Raw genomic sequence first — 23,120 nt, 5'->3', positions numbered from 1 at the left:
AGTAAATAATTCTGGGGCCAGCGTTATGGAATGTGAGTGATGAATCATGGTGATCAGAGTCCTGTCTTTGATCCCATATCATCTGATACTTAGCTTCATTGTGCCCCTTTTAGAGTAACTTCACCACAAAATGCAGCCTTTGTTTGTGAGATCTGAAAACAGTCTTTGTCTTGGTTTGTGATCTCTCACTCAGGAGTTAATTTTTCATAGAATGAATAATTGCTCTTAATTTGTTTTCACGGAGGTCAGAGGTGAGCCCACTCAAACATTATTCAGACATTTTGAAGTCTGCTGGTGGAATTTTAATTGTTGGTGTCTGCTTTCAGCATTGGGGACACTTCGCTCGCCATCCAGTTCAGGGTCAGAAGGTAGAACTGCCCCTTCTCACACTGAGAGCGGAACATCCCAAGGGTCCCTGGCAAGAGGAAAGCGGCTCCCCGAAGACGTGACTGTGCACACCCAACTGGCTGCCACTTGGGTTTTCAGCCAGGACCCTCTTCCTGCTTTAGAGATGGAAGAGGAGACCATGCTGTCTAGGAAGAGAAATTTTTCAGGACCAGCGCTCTCCAGGACACCGGCTCATTCCCCTCCCTCAGACCACCCCGGATGTGAGTGCTCCTATCCCAGTCTCACCTGCTGAAATCATTCAGAATAGAAGTAATAGATGCGTACAGCTTGCTAGTAACATACCTGTCACAGGGGCCGAGGCGAGGAGACATTAAAGACAAACGCAAAGTATTTGGGGGAAAAGTACCATCCGCACAATTTACCTTCATACTGAAGTTTGTCTTTAAATTTTTGTTAATGTTTATTCGTATTTGAGAGAGAGAGAGAGAGAGAGAGAGGGGAAGGGGCAGAGATAGAGGGAGACACAGAATCCGAAGCAGGCTCCAGGCTTTGAGCTGTCAGCACAGAGCCCGATGCGGGGCTCAAACTTATAAACTGTGAGATCATGACCCGATCCAAAGTCGGACACTTAACTGACTGGGTGGACTGAGCCACCCAGGTGCCCCTGAAGTTCGTCTTTAAAATATGTTCTCTTTAACTGCATAGGAAGGAAAATAGGAGTTGGTCAGGTGGCTGCTCTGGGCCTTTGTGTCCACCAACCCCTGCTTGTCCCCTCACCCCCTGCACACACGCACGTACACGCATCCAACAGGGACTAAGTGTTGTTGGTGTGTATCCTTTGCACCAGAGGCCATGCTCTGGGGTGAGTGAACTGGTGAGCACTGAGTCATTTGATTAGGAGTTAGATTTGTGTTTCTTCGTTATGGCCAACTTGTTTCTTGCAGTGGCAAAGATAACACAGATAAACATTTTGCTAGGCGTCATAGAAAAGAAACCCAGACAGTGCAGGTGTTGGCAAAGCTGCAGCGGTGAACACGCCTCCTTGCCTTTTCAGCTCCTAGTCATCGTAAGGCCCCTCTCTGGAAGTTCCATGTCTAGCCTGGAACTGTTTGCAACCTTCTCATCCTCCACACTATCCACCTTGTCGCATTAGTTCTCCAATACCTATCTGGTACTCAGTGTGTAACCCTCTTGAGGACACAGGCTATATTGGTTACTTCTCTTGGGTTCCCTGCCATCCCAGGACAAGGTACAGTTGGTGAGTAATGGCAATTAGCATGTGCCCCAGTATCACAGGGCTCATCCAGCTACCTACCAAAGAGAATGCTGGGAACTCTGCCTGCCTTTTCTCTTCTCTTCTCTGAGGTTTTATTCAGAGTCTGTGCATGCCTTAGGAAGCAGCACAGAGAGGGCTGGAAATATTCTTGGAAATAGAGGTTAGACTGCCTTCAAAGTTGCCATTTCAAAATTGTTGTAGGTCACAGGTTTTTTAGAGGTACTAGGGGGTTTGGGTTTATGTCACCAGAGCAAAAACGGAACCTGGAGGTCCTTTCTGTAATGCCTATTTAAAGCAGCCAATTCCTCCTCTATATACTCTGTATACAGTTTCTGCTGACTAGGTATGTATATAATTTATGATTCATGTTTTTGGGAGATTCCTTTTAAGATTATTCTTAAACATTGGTCAGATTGGATAAAAGCTACAAGCCTTTCCAGCTGCAAAGGTCTGTGGTTCAGTGATTTACAACCAACTTTACTAAATGGTGGAAAGGAAGCATTTTCTAGGAAGCTACACTTTGATTCTGGTCAAGGTCATTTAATATTTATAATTTAAATTCAACCCACTATTGTGGTTTATTTGAAAATCAGCCTGTTTCCAATTTTACCAGACTTGACCCTGTAGTCACCTGGATTTTTCAACATTAAAAAATAGTTGGCCTTCAAATTCCTTGAGCATTCATCCTTTTAGAACCTTATGCTTTTAGGGGCGCCTGGCTGGTTCAGTCAGTAAAGCATGTGACTCTTGATCTCAGCATATAAATTTGAGCCCCACGTTGAGTGTACAGATTACCTAAAAATAAAATCTTAAAAAAAAAAAAGAATGTCTTACTTTTAATTGTTGAAGAGTTCCACCATATCTTTCCTACTCCTTGAGTCTCTCACTGAGCATTCCTCTTCCTTTTTACTGAACTGGGTGTTCTGTGCTAGGTAGAGGCCCACCTCCCTCTGAGATACTAGACGCTAGGGCCCTAAGTGCTGTTAAATGAGGGAATAGCCAGGCACCCAGGACTGTCTAGATCTAGCCTGCCAGCCTCCCCTCCTCCCTGCGGGGAAGCTGAGAGGGGGACGTGCACAGAGACCTGAAGCCATATGGGAAGCAAAATTCTGCTTTTACTTTCCAATCTGGGCTACTAGCTGCTAACCCCCTAGCCAGCACTCCGGTATACCTCCTCCCTCCACCCCTTAAATCTGAATTCTGACACTTTACTATCCCTGCCTAACTACAGGATTGAGGGGCTCTAGGCACACATGTAGGAGCACTGAGGGAGCGGGTAGGACTTGCCAGAGGCAGGCTCGGAGGGGACCCAGCTGGCACTCTGTAGAAGGGAAGTGAAGAGAGAGGGAGGTGGGGGCGTGTGTCTGTTGACACTTGGCTGCTCCATCCACCAGTAAACGTGACCCAGTGAGAGTCCTGGCACTTAGGCCGGTCAGATGAGCCGTGCTCCTCTGGAGGTGAACATTAGCGCGGCCACCAGGAGCCTGGCCTGGGGAGATGGGGCTCCCTAAACATGGAGGGATTTGACCAGATGATCCTAAACATCCTTTCTAGCTCCAGCATCTGTTATTCCAAACACATTCAGCCTTTGTGTTCTGTGCCTCCTTTCTCTCCTCGCTCTGCTACACAGAAACATGCCTGTAGCACCGCCTCATCTGAGGCCTGGCTAGCCAGGAGTTCCCTGCCTCCGAAAATAAATTGTATGCCAGGGATGGATGCATTAAAGCAGGGATAGGCCCAGACAGCTAAATCAGATTTTTAAAAAGTGATCAGAAGCCATTTGAAATTATTTTTCTTGCTGCTTTATATCTTCCTGTACTTTCCATATGTTCTGTAATGAACATGTACTATTTGATCATTGGGGGAAAAGTAAGTACAGCAGCCCACAAGGGGAAAAGTTCTCTTTTGAAGGCAGAAAGATATCTGTGTATATTGAATTGTGTGAGAATGGCTATAGTTGAGCACTAAATTTAGTACTGAGCTTCCTGGAAACGAGGGCACAAAGGGAAACCGGGTGGGGCATGTGATCATTGCCAGATAAAGTAAGCATACAATTTCATCCACAGGCATGAGTGTTTTGAGGGCAGTGAATTCTTTTTTTTTTTTTTTAATTTTTTAAAATTTACATCCAAATTAGTTAGCATATAGTGCAACAATGATTTCAGGAGTAGGTTCATTAATGCCCCTTACCCATTTAGCCCATCCCCCCTCCCACAACCCCTCCAGCAACCCTCAGTTTGTTCTCCATATTTATGAGTCTCTTCTGTTTTGTCCTCCTCCCTGTTTTTATATTAGTTTTGTTTCCCTTCCCTTACGTTCATCTGTTTTTTCTCTTAAAGTCCTCATATAAGTGAAGCCATATGATTTTTGTCTTTCTCTGACTGACTAATTTCACTTAACATAATACCCTCCAGTTCCATCCACGTCATTGCAAATGGCAAGATTTCATTCCTTTTGATTGCCGAGTAATATTCCATTGTGTGTGTGTGTGTGTGTGTGTGTGTGTGTGTGTGTGTGTGTATATATATATATACCACATCTTCTTTATCCATTCATCCATCAATGGACATTTGGGCTCTTTCCATACTTCGGCTATTGTTGATAGTGCTGCTGTAAACATGGGGGTGCATGTGCCCCTTCAAAACAGCACACCTATATCCCGTGGATAAATGCCTAGTAGTGCAATTGCTAGGTTGTAGGATAGTTCTATTTTTAGTTTTAGTTTTTAGTTTGAGGAACCTCCATACTGTTTTCCAGAGTGGCTGCACCAGCTTGCATTCTGATGGGGGCAGTGAATTCTAAGAGGACTATTTATATAAGGAATGTTGAGACTCGTAATAGAAAAATGCCATCAGTTGCTGTTCTGAGGAAATTGTGCTAATGTTCTTTAAAAGGTGATATTTTATATAGATTCTCAGTAGGAGCTGAGGGTGTAATAATGGGTCTCAACTCATGAAAGTACTTCTGTGGGTAGCTGAGCTAATGTGGTCCAGGTAGATTGCTTTGTGGTGATTTCACTTTGTAAAGGAAGAGAGCATAAATAACTCAGAAGATTGTAGACTTAGTGTATCTTTCTCAACTATCAGCCGCTTCAGCTGGATTTTTGGCAGGTTCTGGACAGCAGTCAAGCCAAGGTTGAGCACTTGCTGCATGCCTGAGGTTCCAGCATTTTCTGTTGTGGTTGGAGAGTGATGTACATACTTTTACCAGATGAGTGGGCATTCTTTCCACCTCCTGTTATAAAGATTAGGGAACTTGGCTTGTTTCTGCTCCCAAATGGATGGTCTTCCCATTTTTGAATGGGTGCTTCAAGAGTAGAAATGAGCAAGGAAGGACAGTTATTAAATAACCAATATTGCTGGCCTGTCGATTGGAAACATGGCAGATTTCCCCCAGATGTGTTCAGCAGGTGCTCATTGAATAGTAAAAGTGGTGGTTATAGATGAACTTTTAACTTTTTCTCCTTTTCACCACTTGTATAGAAGCATTCGTACTGCTCCATAGCTTTACCATGAGGATTAAATGAGATTATGTAAATCAAGTACTTAGCACAACGTACAAAGGTATATATAAAATACGGGCGCATCGTACTTGGTCGGTAAATGGCAGCTTTTAATAATGCTGATGAGATGGTGAAGCAGCATTCCACGGGGCCCCAGTCAGGGAGAGAGAACGCAGCCATTTTCCATTTGTGACTTCTGTAATTGCGTCTCTGTGGCCATCGATTTGCTATACAGGTCTGGAGGCTGAGTCCAATATAGCTGCCGCTGTGCAGTGAATCAATGAAATAATGCAGTTGACTGGGGATGAGAGTGATTTGAAAGAGCACCCAGCAACCGAGGAGGTTGAAAACGGGCGGATTTAGACGATGATTCTAATGACGTTAGGTCCTAAGAGGCTAAGTGGCTAGTGAGGATTTGGGGCATACATATATGATGGGTTCCTTTTTTTATATACTAATGCGTTTTTATTTGGTTGTTTATGTTTTTCAGCGAGGGGGATGGTTAGGTCAGCTGGGACTCCGCTTTGGGGTCCCGTCTATTTGTGTGGCTTGCTTACCTCTTCATCTCGCTTTCATTGTGGCCCAGTGTCCAGAACTGCCTGCTGTGTTCTAGGTATATATAGTACAGGTTCCATGGTTTGTACAAGAGTAAGAGGAGCCTTTATTTCCTGGCGCTCTTGCTCTCTCTCTAATTATATTTAATATTTATCTGTGCTTTCGGTCACAACTACACATAGGACTGGTCTTCAAGGGACCATTTATAATGGCAAGTTAATTCTGCCCTTTCGGGGTCAAAAATAACAGCTTGAAACCTTTCATTATAAAGGTATAGAGTTACTTTTTATTATTTTTGGCTTGAAAAGGAAAATGTTTTCTCTTGCCTTTGGATCTTGCCTGCCATGTTTCTTCCCACTCACCAAGCTTTCCTGCAGTTTATTCCTGTTTGGAATGAGCACGTCAGTGTGCCCTTCCGGAGGCCAGTTCTCAGGGTATCCTCTGGAAAGTTCTTTGTGGAAGGGAGACATGAGCAAGCCACCTGTACTCCTGTGGAACAGGCTGCGCATTTTGACCAAAATGGCCTATCAATCCATTTTTGAGGTTCTTGGCAAATTAATCCAGTGTCTGCCATCCTGCCATCCTTTTCATCAGAAAAACTGTTCCCCGCCTGGAGTCTTCGACTTGCTCGTGGTCCACTGGGGTAGTATGTAAGCTTGAGAGTCGGTGTCCAAAGCCTAATGAGGCTAACTACAATAATGAAGCTTGTTTGCTTTTGGATGGAATTAAATCAAATCAGTGGGGTAACACTGAGTATCTCCTGCTGATCGGAAGCTCTGTTACTTCTTAAATGCAGTTCAGTTTATAGTCTTTCAGAACATAAGGGTTACGGTGGCCATGAAGTGGGAAATAATAAAGAACCCTTAATGGTGACAAGGCCAGAAATTATTGCTCTAGGCTAGTATTGTTCCCACTGTGGTCTGTGGAGCCCTGGCCTCCCCAGTGGTGACCTGGGGGCTGGGCTCCTACCACCGCCTTACTTTTATTCATTTTTTACGTATGGGTTTTAATCTATAATAGCATTTGAACAAAAGGGTTACATTGCTAAAATAAAACAAAACAAAAACCTGTACCTTATCACAATGGCCTGTCCCTACATGATCTATAAGGTGGAATTCAGGAGTACAAGTTTTTACCTTCCTCTATAAAAGCCAAGGCCAAGAATGTCTAGAGGCTTTGTTCCATTTTCCTTTCAGCCAGAGCCGAAGCTTTTCACTGTGCTTGAAGGACCTCACTGCTTCTTCACTGAACTCTGTGAAAATCAGAACCTATGAAGAGAGAGTGTCAAATGTGTTTATATTAGGTCTACATTATCTAGATTTATTCAACAAAATGTAATAAACATTATTTGTATCTAGATACATCCCTGATTTTCTTAAACCCTTGAGTAATCTTTTTTTTAAGTTTTTTTTTTTTTTTAATGTTTGTTTACTTTTGAGAGAGAGAGAGAGAGAGACAGCATGAGTGAGGGAGGGGCAGAGAGAAAGAGGGAGACACAGAATCCAAAGCAGGCTCCAGGCTCTGAGCTATCCGCACAGAGCCCAACGCAGGGCTCAAACTCACAGACCACAAAATCATGACCTGAGCCAAAGTCGGAGGCTTAACTGATTGAGCCACCCAGACGCCCCCAACTCTTGAGTAGTCTTAAAGCATCTTTTCTTCTGTTTTAGCTTCTGGAAGCACTGAGATGCTTACCAACTCCACTACTCTCCGAAGCACCTTGCTGAATGGGACACAGAGTGTGCGTGTTACCACCACGCTCCCCAGTGGTGTCCCAGGGATGCTCCAGTCTTTAACCGGCAGTCCACGACCTCTAAATGAGACGGAGCGTTCCCCCAAGGACTCAGAAATTGCCATGACTTCAGTATCATCCCGTTCTTCACCCTTTGAGGCAGAGCTGAGAAGAGGCAGTGGAGTAATCAGGAATCCAGAGGATGGGGAATTCACTGAGCCATCCACAGAAAAGGGATTTGGCCTCACATCTTCTGGGGTCTCAGTGGAATTCTGGCAAAATGATTCCCCAAGTAAGTATTTAATTTTTACTTGATCTATCATGGACTTTTAAAAACTATTGGATTGCCTTAAAAGATCACTTCAAGACCATTTGAAATCTCAAAAAATAAATAAAGTGTGTTCTTAGCTAACACCATCTCCTTTATCTGGTATACCACATTATCACATTTTTATTTTTGTCCTTATGCGAACATTGTGAAGTTCATCAGACAGGCATCATTCCTCCTGCTCTTTTATAGACGAGGAAACTCAGGCCCAGAGGGTTTAAGAAATGAGGGCACGGGCATGTAGCTTGTTCACAGCAGAGCTGAGAGCTTGGCCTTGGAGCGGTCACTGTCAATCGCATGTTACCGCTCTGTGGGATTGTCTTCAAGGTGAGGGCTGGCCTGCTCTTTCAGACTAGCTGGAGCTATTTTATGTACAGATCATTCTTCCAAATAAAATGTGCAGGCATAAATATATTCCTCCAAACTCATGGCTTCAGTTTATGCCGTAGAGTTTATTTTTTGTTTGCTATACTTGAAAATTAGAATAATCCTTATTAATAATGGAACTGTTTTGGAAAGATGTATGTGACTAAGCACTGTAGGTAGGCACGTCATATTTGTTGTTGGACATAACATATTCCTTCCCTTGACCACTTTTGGGGAAAGGGAGTAAAACACCACAGCCTAGAAGTTGCCCTGCTACTTTGCACTTGTTCTTTAAAGCCTCCCTCCTTCACCAATGCTTATTTTTAGTATTGCTATCTTATTGACACTGAAGAGTTTTGAAATAATTATTTAGAACATGAAAATGCATGTCAGGTTACACGTAAAATAAATACCATACAAGATCCTTGCAAAGGGAACCTTTCCCTAGAGAAGACTCACGTCTCAGCTGTTGGGGAATCTCTTTCACATCCATGTCATGACATTTGTTTCCTTGACATCTTACAGCCTTGGGAGGAGAGCAGCTTGCCAGCAGCTCAGACGCAGAGGATGAAAGTCCCATGTCTCAAACTGAGACTGTGTCTAGGTCGGTCCTGTCGGGCAGAAGTGGAGCCAGCACAGCACGCTGGTTCTTGACCAACAGCAAGACATTCGCAGATGCGACAGGAAGCTCCACTTCCTATCCTGAAGTTGTGAACGCCTCAGTGCTGACCCGGTTCTCAGCCTCTGTGTCCCAGTCTAGAGGAAGTGACGCAGCACTGGGCGACAGGAGCTACTCTGAGCCGGCCACCGAGTCTTTGTCTTCATCCTCCTCAGAAAGCCTGGATTCCTCAGCAGCACGTGGTGAGTGCTCAAGTGAGTTTCCACTTCACAGAACTGCACCACTCGGAGGGCAAAGGGCTTACGAGGCTCATGCTCTTCTGTGGCCCAGTAAGGCCGTGCGTTAATGGACCATTCCAGAGGCCCCTCTGCTGTCACTATTCCCAGGCCGTTCTTCTAGCTGTATATCTCCGGTTTTTTTCTGGTACATCTCCCCGGAGCTGCTGTTGCCACCCGCCCCTGTCACACACAGCTCAGGGACTTCTCTGTCCATGTCCTTCCTCGCCCTGTAGCCTACCCCACACCCCCATGCCTGCCTCAATCACACAGCTTCTGGAAGGTGAAAATATCACCTTCTCATGGGTGGTTGTTCACCCCAAGTCCGGGCATTTGTCAAGAGCAACTCTCCCTCTTGTCTAATCAGCTTTTATGAAGATATAATCCCCATTCTATGCAATTTGCCCATTTAAAGTATACAATTCAGTGTATTTTAGTGTATTTACTAAGTTGTAATACAGCGGCCACCACTACTGTCTAATTCCGAGAAGGAAACCCGGTGCTCATCAGTAGTCACTCTGTGTTCTCTCCTCCTCCCAGCCTCTGACAGCCACTAACTTAACTTTCTGTCTCTGTGGATGTGCCTATTCTAGACAGTTTATGGAGGAAATCATACAACAGGTGGCCTATTGTGGTTTTCACTTAGCATAGTGCATTGGAGGTTTGTCCATGTTGTAGCGTGTGACAGTACCTCGTTCCTTTGTGTGGCTGAGTACTGGTTCCATCGCACGGATGTGCCACATTCGTTTATCCTTTTGTCAACGATTGCACATGTGGGTTTTTCCCACCTTTCGTCTATTGTGAGTAGTACCGTGGTGAACATTCCAGTACAAGTTTTTGTGTGGACGTGTGTTTTATTTTTTTTAATTTTATTTTTTATGTTTTGAATATGGGTTTTAAATTCTCTTGGAATGGCTGGCTTCTATGGTAGCCCTGTTTCTTGAGGAATTGTCGAACTGGTTTCCAAAGCAGCTGCACTGCTTTATATCTTTATACCGCCACCAGGAGGGACGGGGGATCCTAGTTTCTCGGCTTCTTCACCTCCTGTTGTTCATCTTTTTTTTTATTCTAGTCATCCTGGGGGGTGTGAAGTGGTGTCACGAGTGGTTCTGATTTGCATTTTCTGGCTGACTAATGATGTTGTGTATCTTTTCACTTTTGGGAAAGTCTTTTCTGATCTTTTGACCTTTTAAAAGTAGTTAGGAATTCTTTCTGTAGTCTGGGCACTGTTCCTTTATCAGACATACCATTTTCAGACATTTCCCCCCGTTCTGTGCGTTTTCTTTTCACTTTCTTGACAATATCATTTGCAGCACAAAGGTTTTTAATTTTGATGAAGTCCAGTTTATCAGTTTGAGAAAACTTTTTCTTGGATGGTCCTTTTTAATAACATTTTTGGGCAATTTCATAAACCATTCTCAGCAACCTTGTCAATGCAAAGCATGTACTGACTAAAGCAAAAATGCAATAATTGATCATTTAAGGTTATAACAGGTTTACATTCTTACCTCTCCACCACTACTAATAATAGCAGCTCCCTTTCCCCCATATGAACATCCTAATTGGTGAGGAAAACTCGCGTTTATTACTACTGATGTGACGTGGAAAAGCATATGCTTGTCATGAAAGAATACCACATGCATGGGTGGAGAATATTTATGTTCTTTCGTGTGTGTCCATGGAAAATGCATTATCTGTCTCCTAAACAAAAGGAGTCATTTTCCACCCTCACAATGTGGGGCTCAACGTTTCTCCTCCTCAGACCAGGAGCTCAGGTGCCTTTCCCGCGTGCATCTCTTCAGTACTAGGACCCTTTGCTCCGTAATGCGTGCGCCCTTGGTTTGTATGGAAATTGTGATGTCAGTGTGAGCAGGTCTCAGCGTTCAGTTATAAAGAGCTACATAAGGAATAGCTTCCTTTCTTTTTTTCTTTTTTTTTTAATTTTTTTTTCAACGTTTATTTATTTTTGGGACAGAGAGAGACAGAGCATGAACAGGGGAGGGGCAGAGAGAGAGGGAGACACAGAATCGGAAACAGGCTCCAGGCTCTGAGCCATCAGCCCAGAGCCTGACGCGGGGCTCGAACTCACGGACCGCGAGATGGTGACCTGGCTGAAGTCGGACGCTTAACCGACTGCGCCACCCAGGCGCCCCAGGAATAGCCTCCTTTCTGAAACCAACTCGCTGTCGGTTAGCCAAATGCCTTATCTCATTTGCTCTGAATCACTCAGAGTGAACTGATTCTGCCATCCAGCCCCTCAGAGTTCGTGGTCTGTTCCTTTTTCTGGGTTTGGATGCAGCCCCTCCGTCTCAGGTCACGATTCTCCACTTTCTAAACCCTGGAAGCCTGACGTGGTGGTTCGCCTAAATTCCATTTAAGAGTCTTACAATCCTCCCACCCCAGGCCTTGTTCTCTCTGCCCCGGGAACTTGTGCTCAGATACACACGGCCCTCAAGCCTCTCCTGGTGGACTTCCCATGAGTTTCTTAGGCCCTTCAGCCTGGTCAAGTCACATCTCACCTGCCTCCTGGCTGTCTCTGTGCTGCTCCAGCTCACTGTGTATCCCTGTCCCCACACTCATTCCTGTCTGTCAGTTAATGCAAACGTATCATGAGGTGAACTTACCTGACATGCAGCTCTACCTCTGTTTTCCATTGGGGTGTGTCCATCAAGAGCTAGTCTGGGGGCATCTGACTGGCACAGAGGAGTGTGCGACTCTTGATCTCCAGGTCGTGAGTTTGAGCCCCACATTGCGTGTAGAGATTACTTAAATAAATAAATAAACTTGAGATAAAAAAAAGAGCTAGTCTGGTATGAGAATAGGAATAAGAACCAGGAAATAACTTGTTTTCTTATAGATCCAGATTAGGAAGTATTTAGGCCAAGAAGAGTTAGACCTCCTTTCCATAATTTCTGAGAAGAAGAGTTTATTTGATAATCTAATATTAGATTCTTTGAGCTTATAGGATAAAACATACACTCAAGAAAGGAGGAAAAGGATGTTTTCATGTGTCACCTGTCCCTATTCCATCCCCACCAAGAAAATAAATAAATGCGTTAAAAAAAATAACACAAAACAGAAAATAAGCCCATCTTTACCTCCAACCACCATGCATTAAGGGGAAAAACCAAAACTCTAAAAGAATGGCAAACCCCATTCAGTTCAGGTATCACTGGTACTACCAGGAAGTAAAAAGCCTTCGGAGTCCTGGGGATCTCCCTCCTGTGACTTGTCAGAAAGTATAAAGCCTCAAAGGGGTTGTTAGCCTTTTGCTGAGCATTCACCTCCCCTGCCACCACCACAGATTTCCCTGATGTAAACTCTATTTGTTATGTATCATGGAGCAGAAATACAATATTGATCCTGTTCGCTGAAGTGGGAAACCTTCCCATAAATCCAGATCACCTGAACGGATATGCTGGTCGGCAGTGCCTCTTGAGGTTGCGGTTGTGATCCGTGGGGCGGGGGACAACGCATCTCGTTTTCCCACGTGTGAGTTTCACATAAAGACCAGGGAAAGCACAGGGAAGCACTTAGGCTAACTTAGTGCACGAAGGGAGGCTCGTTCCTGAGGCTTCTGACAGTGCTGCTGCACCCCTGTACTGACTGGCCATCCCCTTTCAATCTCCTTGTAGCCACTGAGGAGGGTCCTGAGCCTGGAGGAAGTTCTGCCATGCAGGAGGGGACTGCCGAGGCTCCCCACCCGCACACTGCAGCTACTTTCCCGGGGACTGCAGAGCGCACGTCGCGGTCTCTCACCAACACGAGCACAACTTCTGCAGAAGTGGGGCACTCTGTGGTGCCCAGAGAAACCGAGAGTGCCACCCAGCACGGGAACGTGACAGTGACTGCTGACGCCCACCTGGTCTCCGGTTCCCTGGCGGCCTCACCAGCCCTGGGAGGTAAGGAGCGGGGTCGCTTCCCACGTTCCTTCAGCTCACCTGTCAGCGTACTCACAGTCCTAGAAGGATTACGTTTGCTGTCAACCCAGAAAGTACCTTACAAGCTCTGTCTGAAGAGAACTTTCTAGGTTCTCTCACTCCCCCCCCCCCCCCAACCTATCCCCACACGCACTTGGCTAAGGCACTTACGGTGTTGTCCACCAGGATACTTGGAATAAAGGAGACCAACCAGTTGTGGCCAAGGCCAGTCTCCTGGGAAAGAAATATCTCATTATCATTACACAGAATGGAAAATGGGGAGGGTTTTCCTTTTTCCATTTAGACAGAACAATTGTTCTGTTGGGGTCTTAAGAGCTTTTCAGATACCAGTTTGCTTTTATCAAAAAAGGCATGTGGAAGGAATTTGGACCTATTCCCTGTTCTTCAGCCGCTGGCCCCACTTCTCTTTTATTACCATTTGCATTGCTGCCACCCACACTCCTCCCAGGAGGGTAAATATACTCTGTGCAGACCCTGCCCATTCCTGCCTTCCCACACTGCTCATCCAGAGGGCTCGCCGTTGAAAACCACCTCTCCAAAGAAAGCGTTTAGTATGTGTTTGGGATATTTCTTGTATGTCTAGTTGACCTAACTTTGGTGTTTCCATTTACAGTCACTGGAATTAGCTACAGTCAAGTGAGTGGCACGGACTTTGAACAGAAGGCTTCCAGCGACTACACAGACCACACCTATGTCTCCTCTACTTTTACCAAAGGAGAACGGGCATTGCTGTCCATTGTAGACAACAGTTCAACCCCGGACATAAGGGAGAGTTCGACCTCTTCTGCTAAGATCTCAAACTCTTCACATTCAGACTATTCTTCCTCTTCTCAGGCTCAGACTGAAAGAAGTAATGTGTCATCCTATGAAGGGGAGTACGCCCAGCCTTCCACCGAGTCCCTGGCTCTGCACACAGCCAACCTTCCGTCCTACACATCCACCATTAACATGCCAAACACGTTGGTTCTTCTGGACGCTGATGCTGGATCGATTGGCAACTCTTCTTCCTCTTCTTCTCCTTCTTCTTCTTCTTCTTCTTCTCCTTCTTCTTCTTCTTCTTTTCCTTCTTCTTCTTCTTCTTCTTCTTCTTCTTCTTCTTCTTCTTCGGGACCCCCTTTGCCCCTGCCCTCAGTATCCCAGTCCCACCAGTCATTCTCCTCAATCTTACCATCAACCGGGGCCTCTACTCTTCCACTGCAGTCCACTCCCCATGCACCCACACCTGTGTCTTCCTCACCAGCGTCCCTGACAGCATCTACCCCTGCCTCGCCGTCCACCTCCCAAACAACGCTGGCACCTTCACCTTCTACTCTGGTCCTGCCTGTGACTCCAGTTCAGACGGCGACAATGGCGTTGTCTGTGGCAATGCTCCCCAGCAGTCAAACGGCAAATCCTAAGAACCAGAGTAACCCATACCATGAGAAAGTCATTACAGAGTCAAAGCCACCGAGCCTGGAGTCTCTGCCCACAGAGGCCACCGAAGCTGTAACAGTGAGGTCTACCTCAGGGATCCCTATGCCCTCGGCCTTAACAGAGTCCTCCACTGAGCAAACCCTTCCAGCCGTAAGCACCAGCATAGCCCGAACGTCTCCAGCTTTGACAACCACCATTCTTGAGACCTCTCATCCCCCCAGCCCTGCGTCAACCACAGCAGCCCTGACGCCTGACCCCACAACAGTACAGACTACGGCTGGAAAGCAGCTCTTGCCAACCAGCCCTGAAATTCCAGTACCACGAATCTCAACAGAAAGTGCTGTCACCACAGAAAGGAGCCAAGCCCACGTAGATGCTACCACCCAGTTGGTGCCCCTGACCAGTGTACCCACGTCGGTGAAAGGACCGACCACGGGGCTCGGTGTGACGGAAGAGAACAGCCCGGCTTCACACTTCCTCGGAACATCTCCTTCTCCCCAGACCGTAGGCGTTTCCACAGACGAAGTACTGACTCCTAGATCTACTACCTTCGCTGCTCGGGGCAGCACACCGTCACCGACAGCCCTGTCATCGGCAGCTCCAGGTAGAAGGCGGAGCCGCACAGGCTCGGGACGCCTGTGAATGTGTGGCAGATTTGCAATAGTTCCGTGTCTGTGTTGTCCTCTTATAACACAATGTCATGGATGACCCAATTTTCTCACCTCTGAGTTACCTAACTCTCCCTAAAGGAAGAGGTGAGGATGCCATTGGCCGTGTATGGCATCAGTAGGTAGCACCGTTGTGGCTTGTAATTCCCAGAAATGCAAGAGCCTTTCAGGCATGCCTTTAAGTCTTGTGAGGCCAGAGCGGGTCAGCGCTGTGGGATGGGACGGTGGAAGAACTGCATCGAGAAGCTTTAGGTGGCCTTCCTGAGACAGGGAATGAGTAGGCTCTGTCCGCCGGTCAGAGCCCCGAGCCTCTCAGTCAGCCAGCCTCTCAGTCACCAGGAAGGCTTCTCTTGATTCAAGGGAAGCTGGGCTCCTTGGTCTTCCTAAGAACGTGTTGCTAGTAGACAAATGCGGGCAAAGGGATGATGAACGAACCTTTTCTGATAGTGACAGGGCGACCTGAGCTTCTTGACATTACTCTTGAGGTTATCTTTATATTCACGTTGAAGTGGCTGCTATGAGGGAAATAAAACCATTCACATGATTCTTCATAGTTTAAGGAAAGGCAGAAGGAATTAGAATGGTATATCTTTCGATGTCGTGTTCAAATTTGTACATTCGGCTTGTCCAGATCCGGAAACGGAAAACTGCGAAGGGCTTATATAAGCCTGACATCTTTTTTTATTTTCGTTTTTTTAAATTAATTTTTTAAATCTGTATTTATCTGTGACAGAGAGAGCGCGCGCACACACACAAGTGGGGGAGGGGCAGAGAGAGAGGGAGACACAGAATCTGAAGTAGGCTCCAGGCTCTGAGTTGTCAGCACAGAGCCTGATGCAGGGCTCAAACTCATGAACTGTGAAACCATGACCTGAGCCAAAGTCGGATGCTTAACTGACTGAGCCACCCAGGCACCCCTGGAGCTTGACGTCTTAAGGAAGGAGGAAAGAAGAGAAGTACTTTGTAGTGACTAGAGCAAGGGAGCTCAGTTAGTGTCTGAGTTCCAGCCAATCAGCCACGGTCAGCCTGGGGGCTGGAGGGCCATGACCACCCCTGCCACCAGCCCCCCATGTCAGGCGAATCAGTGTCTCTTTTGTGCCAGTGATTTGAACACCTCTGGGAAATGAAAGGTGGATCCTTCTCCAGGGAAGCTGGGAGCCCTGCTTCAGGACTCACAGGGCTTCATTTCCAGCCAAATCTATTCCAATACCAGATGGAACCTAATTCACAAATCTCCCTTAAAGCCGATTGCAGTCATTACAATGATAACTGTAGGCGAGAATAAGTAACATCGTTACTTCCTGTTAATATATTTTTTATGATAGTATCCATGGTATGGTGTTTGGTTATGCAGGTCCTGTGCCTCTTTGGGTAGTTTTAGGTATATTTAAAGTAGCCTTGCAAAATAGGAACACCATTGTTAGGTTTAGCTCATTTGTTCTCAGGATTATTTTTTTGGCATTACAACTCTTGACTCCTGCCATCCTTTTCTCATTCTTCCAGCAATTTTTCTGCTTGGAAATGATGCAGTCATGTTGTGGGTTTCAGCTTCTCTGAGCATGTGTCAGAAGGCTTTATTACGCAGTTATTACATAACTGGAGCATGACAATGCTAGTTATAGATACCAAAACAGAGAGTTGTGGTCTCCGCCCCGGGAGTCTAAGATGATGCTGAAGCCTGGGCACTATTAGGGCCTAGATGAATTAGATAGGGTTCATAGTCACATTATGTAAAGAGAGGGCACTGTAGTGCACAACTTCGATTGTTTTTCCAAATGATTGCACCATATGTGGAGGCCCAGTTATATTTTAAGATTGTTTTGGAACGGGGGAATCCTGGAGCAGGGAGGATGGTTAATCAGGGACCTCTTCTCCCCCGATGTGTGTTTTAAATTGGCAGAGATTCAAGTAGAATTTTCTGAGTGTCAAAGGCGATATAATCATCAGCCTTGAACTGAGTGACCTGTAAGCAGCATTAGGATTGGAACCAATTCTTGCATTCAAGGATCCAATTGTCTAACACACGTGCACGTACACAAACTACTGCCAGGATCTGGTCCCTCAGCGTCTCTTCTGTACCTCCCGGGAACCCGTTCTATTTTAGTAGTGCGACCTCTCAGGGCAAGTAAACAGAAATAAGCAAAAATCAAATATTAGCCAGGAGAATTAAATATTTACCTAGAGCTGCTTTTACATTTCCAATGTGATTAACTGCTTTATTCCTGGAATGTGTTTTTAGTTAACAGCTGTGCCACTAACCCTTGTCTTCATGATGGGAAATGCTCTGTGGACTCCAGCAGCCGTGGGTATCGATGCATGTGCTCACCTTCCTGGCAAGGGGATGACTGCAGTATGGGTAAGAGGAAAAGTAGTCTCCAGTGGTCTGTACTACAGTATGTCCTTGAGATAGGCAATAATGCTGTTTTCCTTCAAAATGTAGGAAAGCAAGATTTTTCATAAGTAAAAACCCTACTTATTTGAGAGTTGGCATACTTATGTGTTGTCTGCAGAATAACATCAGACGATAATGTTGACGCGTCTCCATGATCCGGCGCCATTTGGTGGGCTGCCTCCGCCCCTACCGCACTGGACCATCTATAGCTCCCTAAAGACCCCTATGCTTTCCTGCCTGTGGCCTTCGCTGCTGGTGACTCAGGCTGCAACCCCACCCCCATGTGCTTGTTAAAGTCCTTCCAGTCCCAGTTCAGATGTTATCTGAAATAGTCCTTAATCTCCCTTCCATCAGGATCTCCTACTCTCTGTACTTTCAAAGCCTGATTTGTTTCTAGTTGGTCATATACATGACGGCCTCCATCCCTTGTAGATAGACAGCCCCTTGAGGCCAAGGGCAACATCCTACTCATCTCTGGGGCCCCACTGCACCCAGTGCCATTTGGCCCTTCGGAAGTGCTCACTGCACTGGATAATGATTCTGCTGTCTGCCGCAGGTTCAGTGTGGCCCCGTTTTCTCTCCTCTGTAGATGTGAATGAATGCCTCTTGAACCCCTGCCCGCCCCTGGCCATGTGCAACAATACTCAGGGATCCTATACCTGCAAATGCCCGGTTGGGTACCAGTTGGAAAAAGGAATATGCAATCTGGGTAAGAGAATTAATCTATCTTGGAATTTTTTTCTGTACCACAAAATATTTTTAAAAATAACGTTTATTGTTTTCCTCCCTAAACAATCAGGATCTTTCCAAGGTATAAACTTAAGGAATATAGAAAGAAGTAAAGATGCTACCTATTTTTCAACCACTCAGAGATACAGCACCTTATTTGCAATCTTTTTTTACTCTGCATTATATTTGTATACAATTGCAACCATGTAGTATTTATACAAACTTTATATCTTAAACATTTTTCCATGTTATTAAAAATATTTTACAAACTTCCCAATGAGTACATGGATAGGCCATTATTTGTGCATAACACTATTTGCTTAACCGTTCACCCTACAGTTAGGAAAAATATATATCAAAAGGATATTCTAACTACAAAATAAAAAATATATTTTTAAGGAGAAAAAAGAGAGAATAAAACCCTGATTATCCTACCACATTCACACATCCTTTTCATTTTTAAAAAATGATCTTCGTGGTCCTGTTCATAGGCAGATACGTTTTTCCAAAGCTGCCAGAATTGTACCATACAGATTGTCCTACTTCATTCCCTAATTTGATAGTTCTGAAGCTGGTTGATTTTAAATATAATCTCCAGCTTACATGTTAAAAAGCAAACAACCCATGTGAAAACTAAGGTCCTGACCAGGTGCTAAGTGGCCAAGTATCTGCGCTTGTTTGATGAGAGGCCACATTTCAGCCCACAGCTCCCATCACATAATAATGTGTTCATCATAAAAGCTTTCTTCCACACAGGGTATAACCTTGCGTTAGAGTGTTCAGTTCAACATGGAACTTGTTGAAGAAATTAGAAGTGAAGGGCATAGAGTTATCTAGTCTGGATAAGGAAACTGGTAGGTAAAGTGACTCACCTTTGATTGACCGGTGTGATACTTAACACACAAAAAGTGCTCAGTAAATTTTTTTTTTTTGAGAGAATGAATGTCTGTGACCTCTGAAAAGTGATATTTTCATGAATTAACAGGCTGAGGGGAATCATCAGATTTTTTAAAAAGATTGTGTCAAAAGACAAAACTAGAAGGGCTAGGTAATGAGTTTGATGTCCTTTATTTAAAGGGGAACAGTCGTGGACTGGGGGAGTACAGAGCCTCACAAAGAGTGGAGCTCTCTCCCTGAGGGGTTTTGGGCAAGCAGGAGTTTTATAGAGTGTTAGAAGCGGCATCGCTTCTGAAACAGGGCAAGATCGGCTAGGCTTGCATATCTGCCCTTATTTAGAAAGGTCAAGGACAAGGGAGTAAGTATAGAGCCAAGAGTTGACTTGGCGCTGGGGAATTGACCGACTGAATATGCTGCATTTTTAGTCACGGGGGGCATTTACAGAACTCGAAAGTTCGGTTGGCTGACATGGCACCTTGGGCAGGAGCAGCTCCATCTTGGGCCTAGAAATGTATTTCAAACAGTTGATACCCTACTAAAATAATGGTAGGATTTTGGAAATTGTTTAAAATACAAGGATCAAGTCAAAGCATTATTTAAAGGAAAAAAAAAATCTAGGCATATAGACATCACTCAAAATCAAGAGTTCCTCTTACTCTAATAGTTTATTTGTTTGGGGGGTAACCGATTCCATTTAGCTACCCCCTGGAAGAAATAGGCCAGGAGTCTTTGGTTTAAGGATGCAGAAGATGGAATGATTTTGTTTTGAAGCAGTGTGGAAAATGCGCTTGCCAGGAGCTCAGCTGCCTGGCTTCCAGCTCTGGAGCTACCACCCCTGAGCCCCATGACCCCTGAGCCTCCATTTTCTCATCTGTAAAATCAGATTACCACCTGCTCTGCTTCCCACTCAAGGTTATTGTGAAGAGCAAATAAAATGAAGTATCTGAGCAAGCTTTGAAAATGGGGGAGTTCTCCAGATGGGAGGTATCATTTAACACTAGCCCCCAACCTCTTGGACCAGAATTGACAGCAATGAAAACACTAAGTACTCTGAATACAAAGTAATACTTATAGATCTTTTAAAAATTCATTTCTATAAAAAGAGAGAGGAAAACCAAAACACAGACCCTTAACTATAGAGAACAAACTGATGGTTACCAGAGGGAGGTGGGCAGGGATGGGTAAAATAGGTGATGGGGGTTAAGGAGGGCACTTGTCAGGATGAGCACATGGTGATGCATGGAAGTGTATAGTGGACATCTGGAATGAATATATCACTATGTTAACTACGCTGGAATTGAAATTAAAAACTTAGTAAATAAAAATAAATAAATAATGAAAAAAACCATTTATATAACCCATATAAGTCAGCAGTTAGTTGCATGTGAAGTAAAAAATTGCCTTAAAGCCAGATGATGAAAGGCAGGCATGAAGACGTCAGTGTGCTGGGCAGAGTGCAGGGGCTGCAGGACGCGGCGTGATGCCGTCTTCAGAGCTGCTCTTAAAGCAGAGGCCACATTTACTGTCATGATTCGGAAGAGATCTGTGTACGTAACAGTTACAATATGTATATTTCCGTCCAGAGAGTCTGGGTATCAGCCTGGATGGGTGAGAAAGGAAGATGAAGGAGTGGGGTGGGAGTTGTGGAAGCCTGTGTGCAGTGTCCCACAGGCACCTCAGATCAGGAGGAGAGCCGTTCTTTTGTGTTAACAATCATCTTTCCCTTTTCAAGTCATTTAGCTTCATTGTTCATAAACATCAGAGGAACATGCAAATTAGAGCATGCTGAAATGCTTTCATTTGGCCAAGAATGTTTTCAAAGAGCTCCCTGCTGCTCAGAAAGAGTCCTAAGCAGCTGGCTTCAGTGAACTGTAGAACAAGCAAAAAGATGTTAAATAAGGATTAAGGGCTTTAGACAGTAAGTATAAGATGTTAAATGTGTTCCCTGGCTCATTTGTGGGCCTTTTTCTTAATTCAGCAGGCAAGCTTTCTGTGAAAGAGCAGCTTCGTGGGTTCCTGGGTTTCGAGTCTTTTTTTTCCCCTCCCTGTCCAGAGGGAAAGATAAGAATTTAATATAAAGGAAGATAAGAGGCAGATAGAAAGCATGCTATGCTAATTTTTGGTCGCCTGCCCATTTGTAAGTCCCATTCTCCTCAGGCCCAGTCAGCACAAAGTGATGAGTACGATTTTATTTTATGAGTGAAATGGGCCTTGAAAACGGGGCTGTTTTCTTTCAGGTCTGAACTCAAACAATATCTTGAATATGGGTCGTTTGCATTGCCTGGCTTGTGACCATGGGGCCTGGCAGTCCCCGCAGCTTGGGCCCACTACAGATGTTTGGCACCTTCCTCCACAGCCTCTCTGTCGTCCTGAATCCGTTGTCCGATTTCTGGAAGTCTCTTTCATCAGCGACAAAATGGGCATTTCCTCTATGCGAGAGGGATGGCGGCTGGTGGGGTAACTGATGAGAAGAGGAAACCAAAGCCTGCCCTTGAAGCTGAGGGCTTTGCAGTGTAGGCTAGAGAACAACAGCGTTCCTCTATCGAAAGCTTTCTCAGGCCTGACGAGCATGTTTTGTGCTTGACCCCACATCCCCTCCCCCTCCTCCTGGGATTATGTCATTTAGGCCAGCTGGTCTTTCCTCCTTGTCCCAGCTTCACTGAGCGTCTACTGTGTAGGAGGCGACTGGCAAGGTGGCAGGATGGCTCCTCACAGCAGCCCACACACACGTGCAAAAGGAGTTTTTGACCCAAAGCTTTACTGAGTCTGAGCCTTGTGCTCAGTGGAAGCCCACCTTCCTAGAGAGGAGCTAGAAGAGGGAGAGGTGTTCTCTATCCTCAAGGAGAAGGACAGGCACCACGGTTGTCCTGCGAGGTGGAGTTAAGAGTGATATGCTAGAGATTTACAAACACACGGCTATGTATCAGTCGGCCAGTTGCGTGGTCTCACGGGTTATGTTCTCATTTTCAGTTAGGACCTTCGTGACAGAGTTTAAATTAAAGAAAACGTTTCTCAATACCACCATGGAGAAACACTCAGACCTACGTGAAGTTGAAAATGAGATCACCAGAACAGTAAGTTTCCTGAAAAGCATCTTTCTTTGAGTCCTTTGTTTTCTAGAACAAATTTCATTCAGAACTGGGAACCTCGTGAGGACCAGCTATATTTCCTGGGCTATTGTTCATTTCCATTACATTTGGGAGGTGAACTTCATGGTAAAATTAAAAGCCTCTTGGAAGTTGAAAGGAGGTGCTGAGATCCAGTGACACCCAGGAGAAGCACTTCTTCGGTGTGCTCTCACATGCAGCCTTTATCAGTGCCTTGGTGTTTCTTTTCCCTGTGCAGATTCATAGTCACAGACGGTTAGATGGTATGCACCAATAAGAACTATTGGCAAAGAGGAAAGATCCAGAAAATCCTACTCTCCCATCTGCAGCTGACATGCTGTGTGACTTTCGCTCTGTGTTTCCAAACTTGGGGAGAATGATGCTCTTTTTCCTCAGGAGAATGCCAAAGACATAACAGTTAATCCTGATTTTCCAGGGTTGAGAACTCACTGCACAGATTATCTAGGGGCCTTTGGGGAGCCTCAGTGTTCAGTTGGTTAAGCATCAGACTTGCGGCTCAGGTCATGATCTCATGGTTCGTGACTTGGAGCCCTGCGTTGGGCTCTGTGCTGATAGCTTGGAACCTGGAGTCTGCTTTGGATTCTGTGTCTCCCTCTCTCTCTGACCCTCCCCTGCTCGCACTCTGTCTCTCTCTCAAAAATAAGTAAACATTAAAAAATTTTTTTAAAGATTATCGAGAGGCCTTTGATTCCTCTTCTTTCCCTCTTTGCCTACTTTTTGTCAGGTGGAAAAAGTAAGGAAAAATTAAAAAGAAGGAAAACGAGATAAAAATGAAGCTCAGGGGCACCTGGGTGGCTCAGCCAGTTAAGCATCCAACTTTGGCTCAGGGCATGATCTCAGGTTCATGAGTTCAAGCCCCACATCAGGCTCTGTGCCGTCAGCATAGAGCCCACTTCGGATCCTCTATCCTCCATTCTCTGTGCCCTTTCCCCGCTTGTGCTCTTGCTCTTT

General features: G+C 45.2%; 1 protein-coding gene across 2 annotated transcripts in view; it reads left to right on the top strand.

Moving 5' to 3' along the window:
• Positions 1-23,120, top strand: part of HEG1 (heart development protein with EGF like domains 1) — an 89,865-nt gene that overhangs the window by 29,987 nt on the left and 36,758 nt on the right. Inside the window, exons 3-10 of one of the 2 annotated variants that reach the window (XM_053220963.1) lie at positions 327-608; positions 7,352-7,705; positions 8,633-8,980; positions 12,637-12,903; positions 13,556-14,959; positions 17,263-17,379; positions 18,005-18,124; positions 22,012-22,115. In XM_053220963.1, the coding sequence (XP_053076938.1) occupies positions 327-608; positions 7,352-7,705; positions 8,633-8,980; positions 12,637-12,903; positions 13,556-14,959; positions 17,263-17,379; positions 18,005-18,124; positions 22,012-22,115 (2,996 nt within the window). The remainder of the gene's footprint in view (positions 1-326; positions 609-7,351; positions 7,706-8,632; positions 8,981-12,636; positions 12,904-13,555; positions 14,960-17,262; positions 17,380-18,004; positions 18,125-22,011; positions 22,116-23,120) is intronic. The other variant, XM_053220964.1, reaches the window with a different exon arrangement.

Source organism: Acinonyx jubatus, chromosome C2, assembly GCF_027475565.1.
Source record: "Acinonyx jubatus isolate Ajub_Pintada_27869175 chromosome C2, VMU_Ajub_asm_v1.0, whole genome shotgun sequence".
NCBI classification, from domain to species: Eukaryota; Metazoa; Chordata; class Mammalia; order Carnivora; family Felidae; genus Acinonyx; species Acinonyx jubatus.
This window is presented reverse-complemented; position numbering and strand designations above follow the sequence as displayed.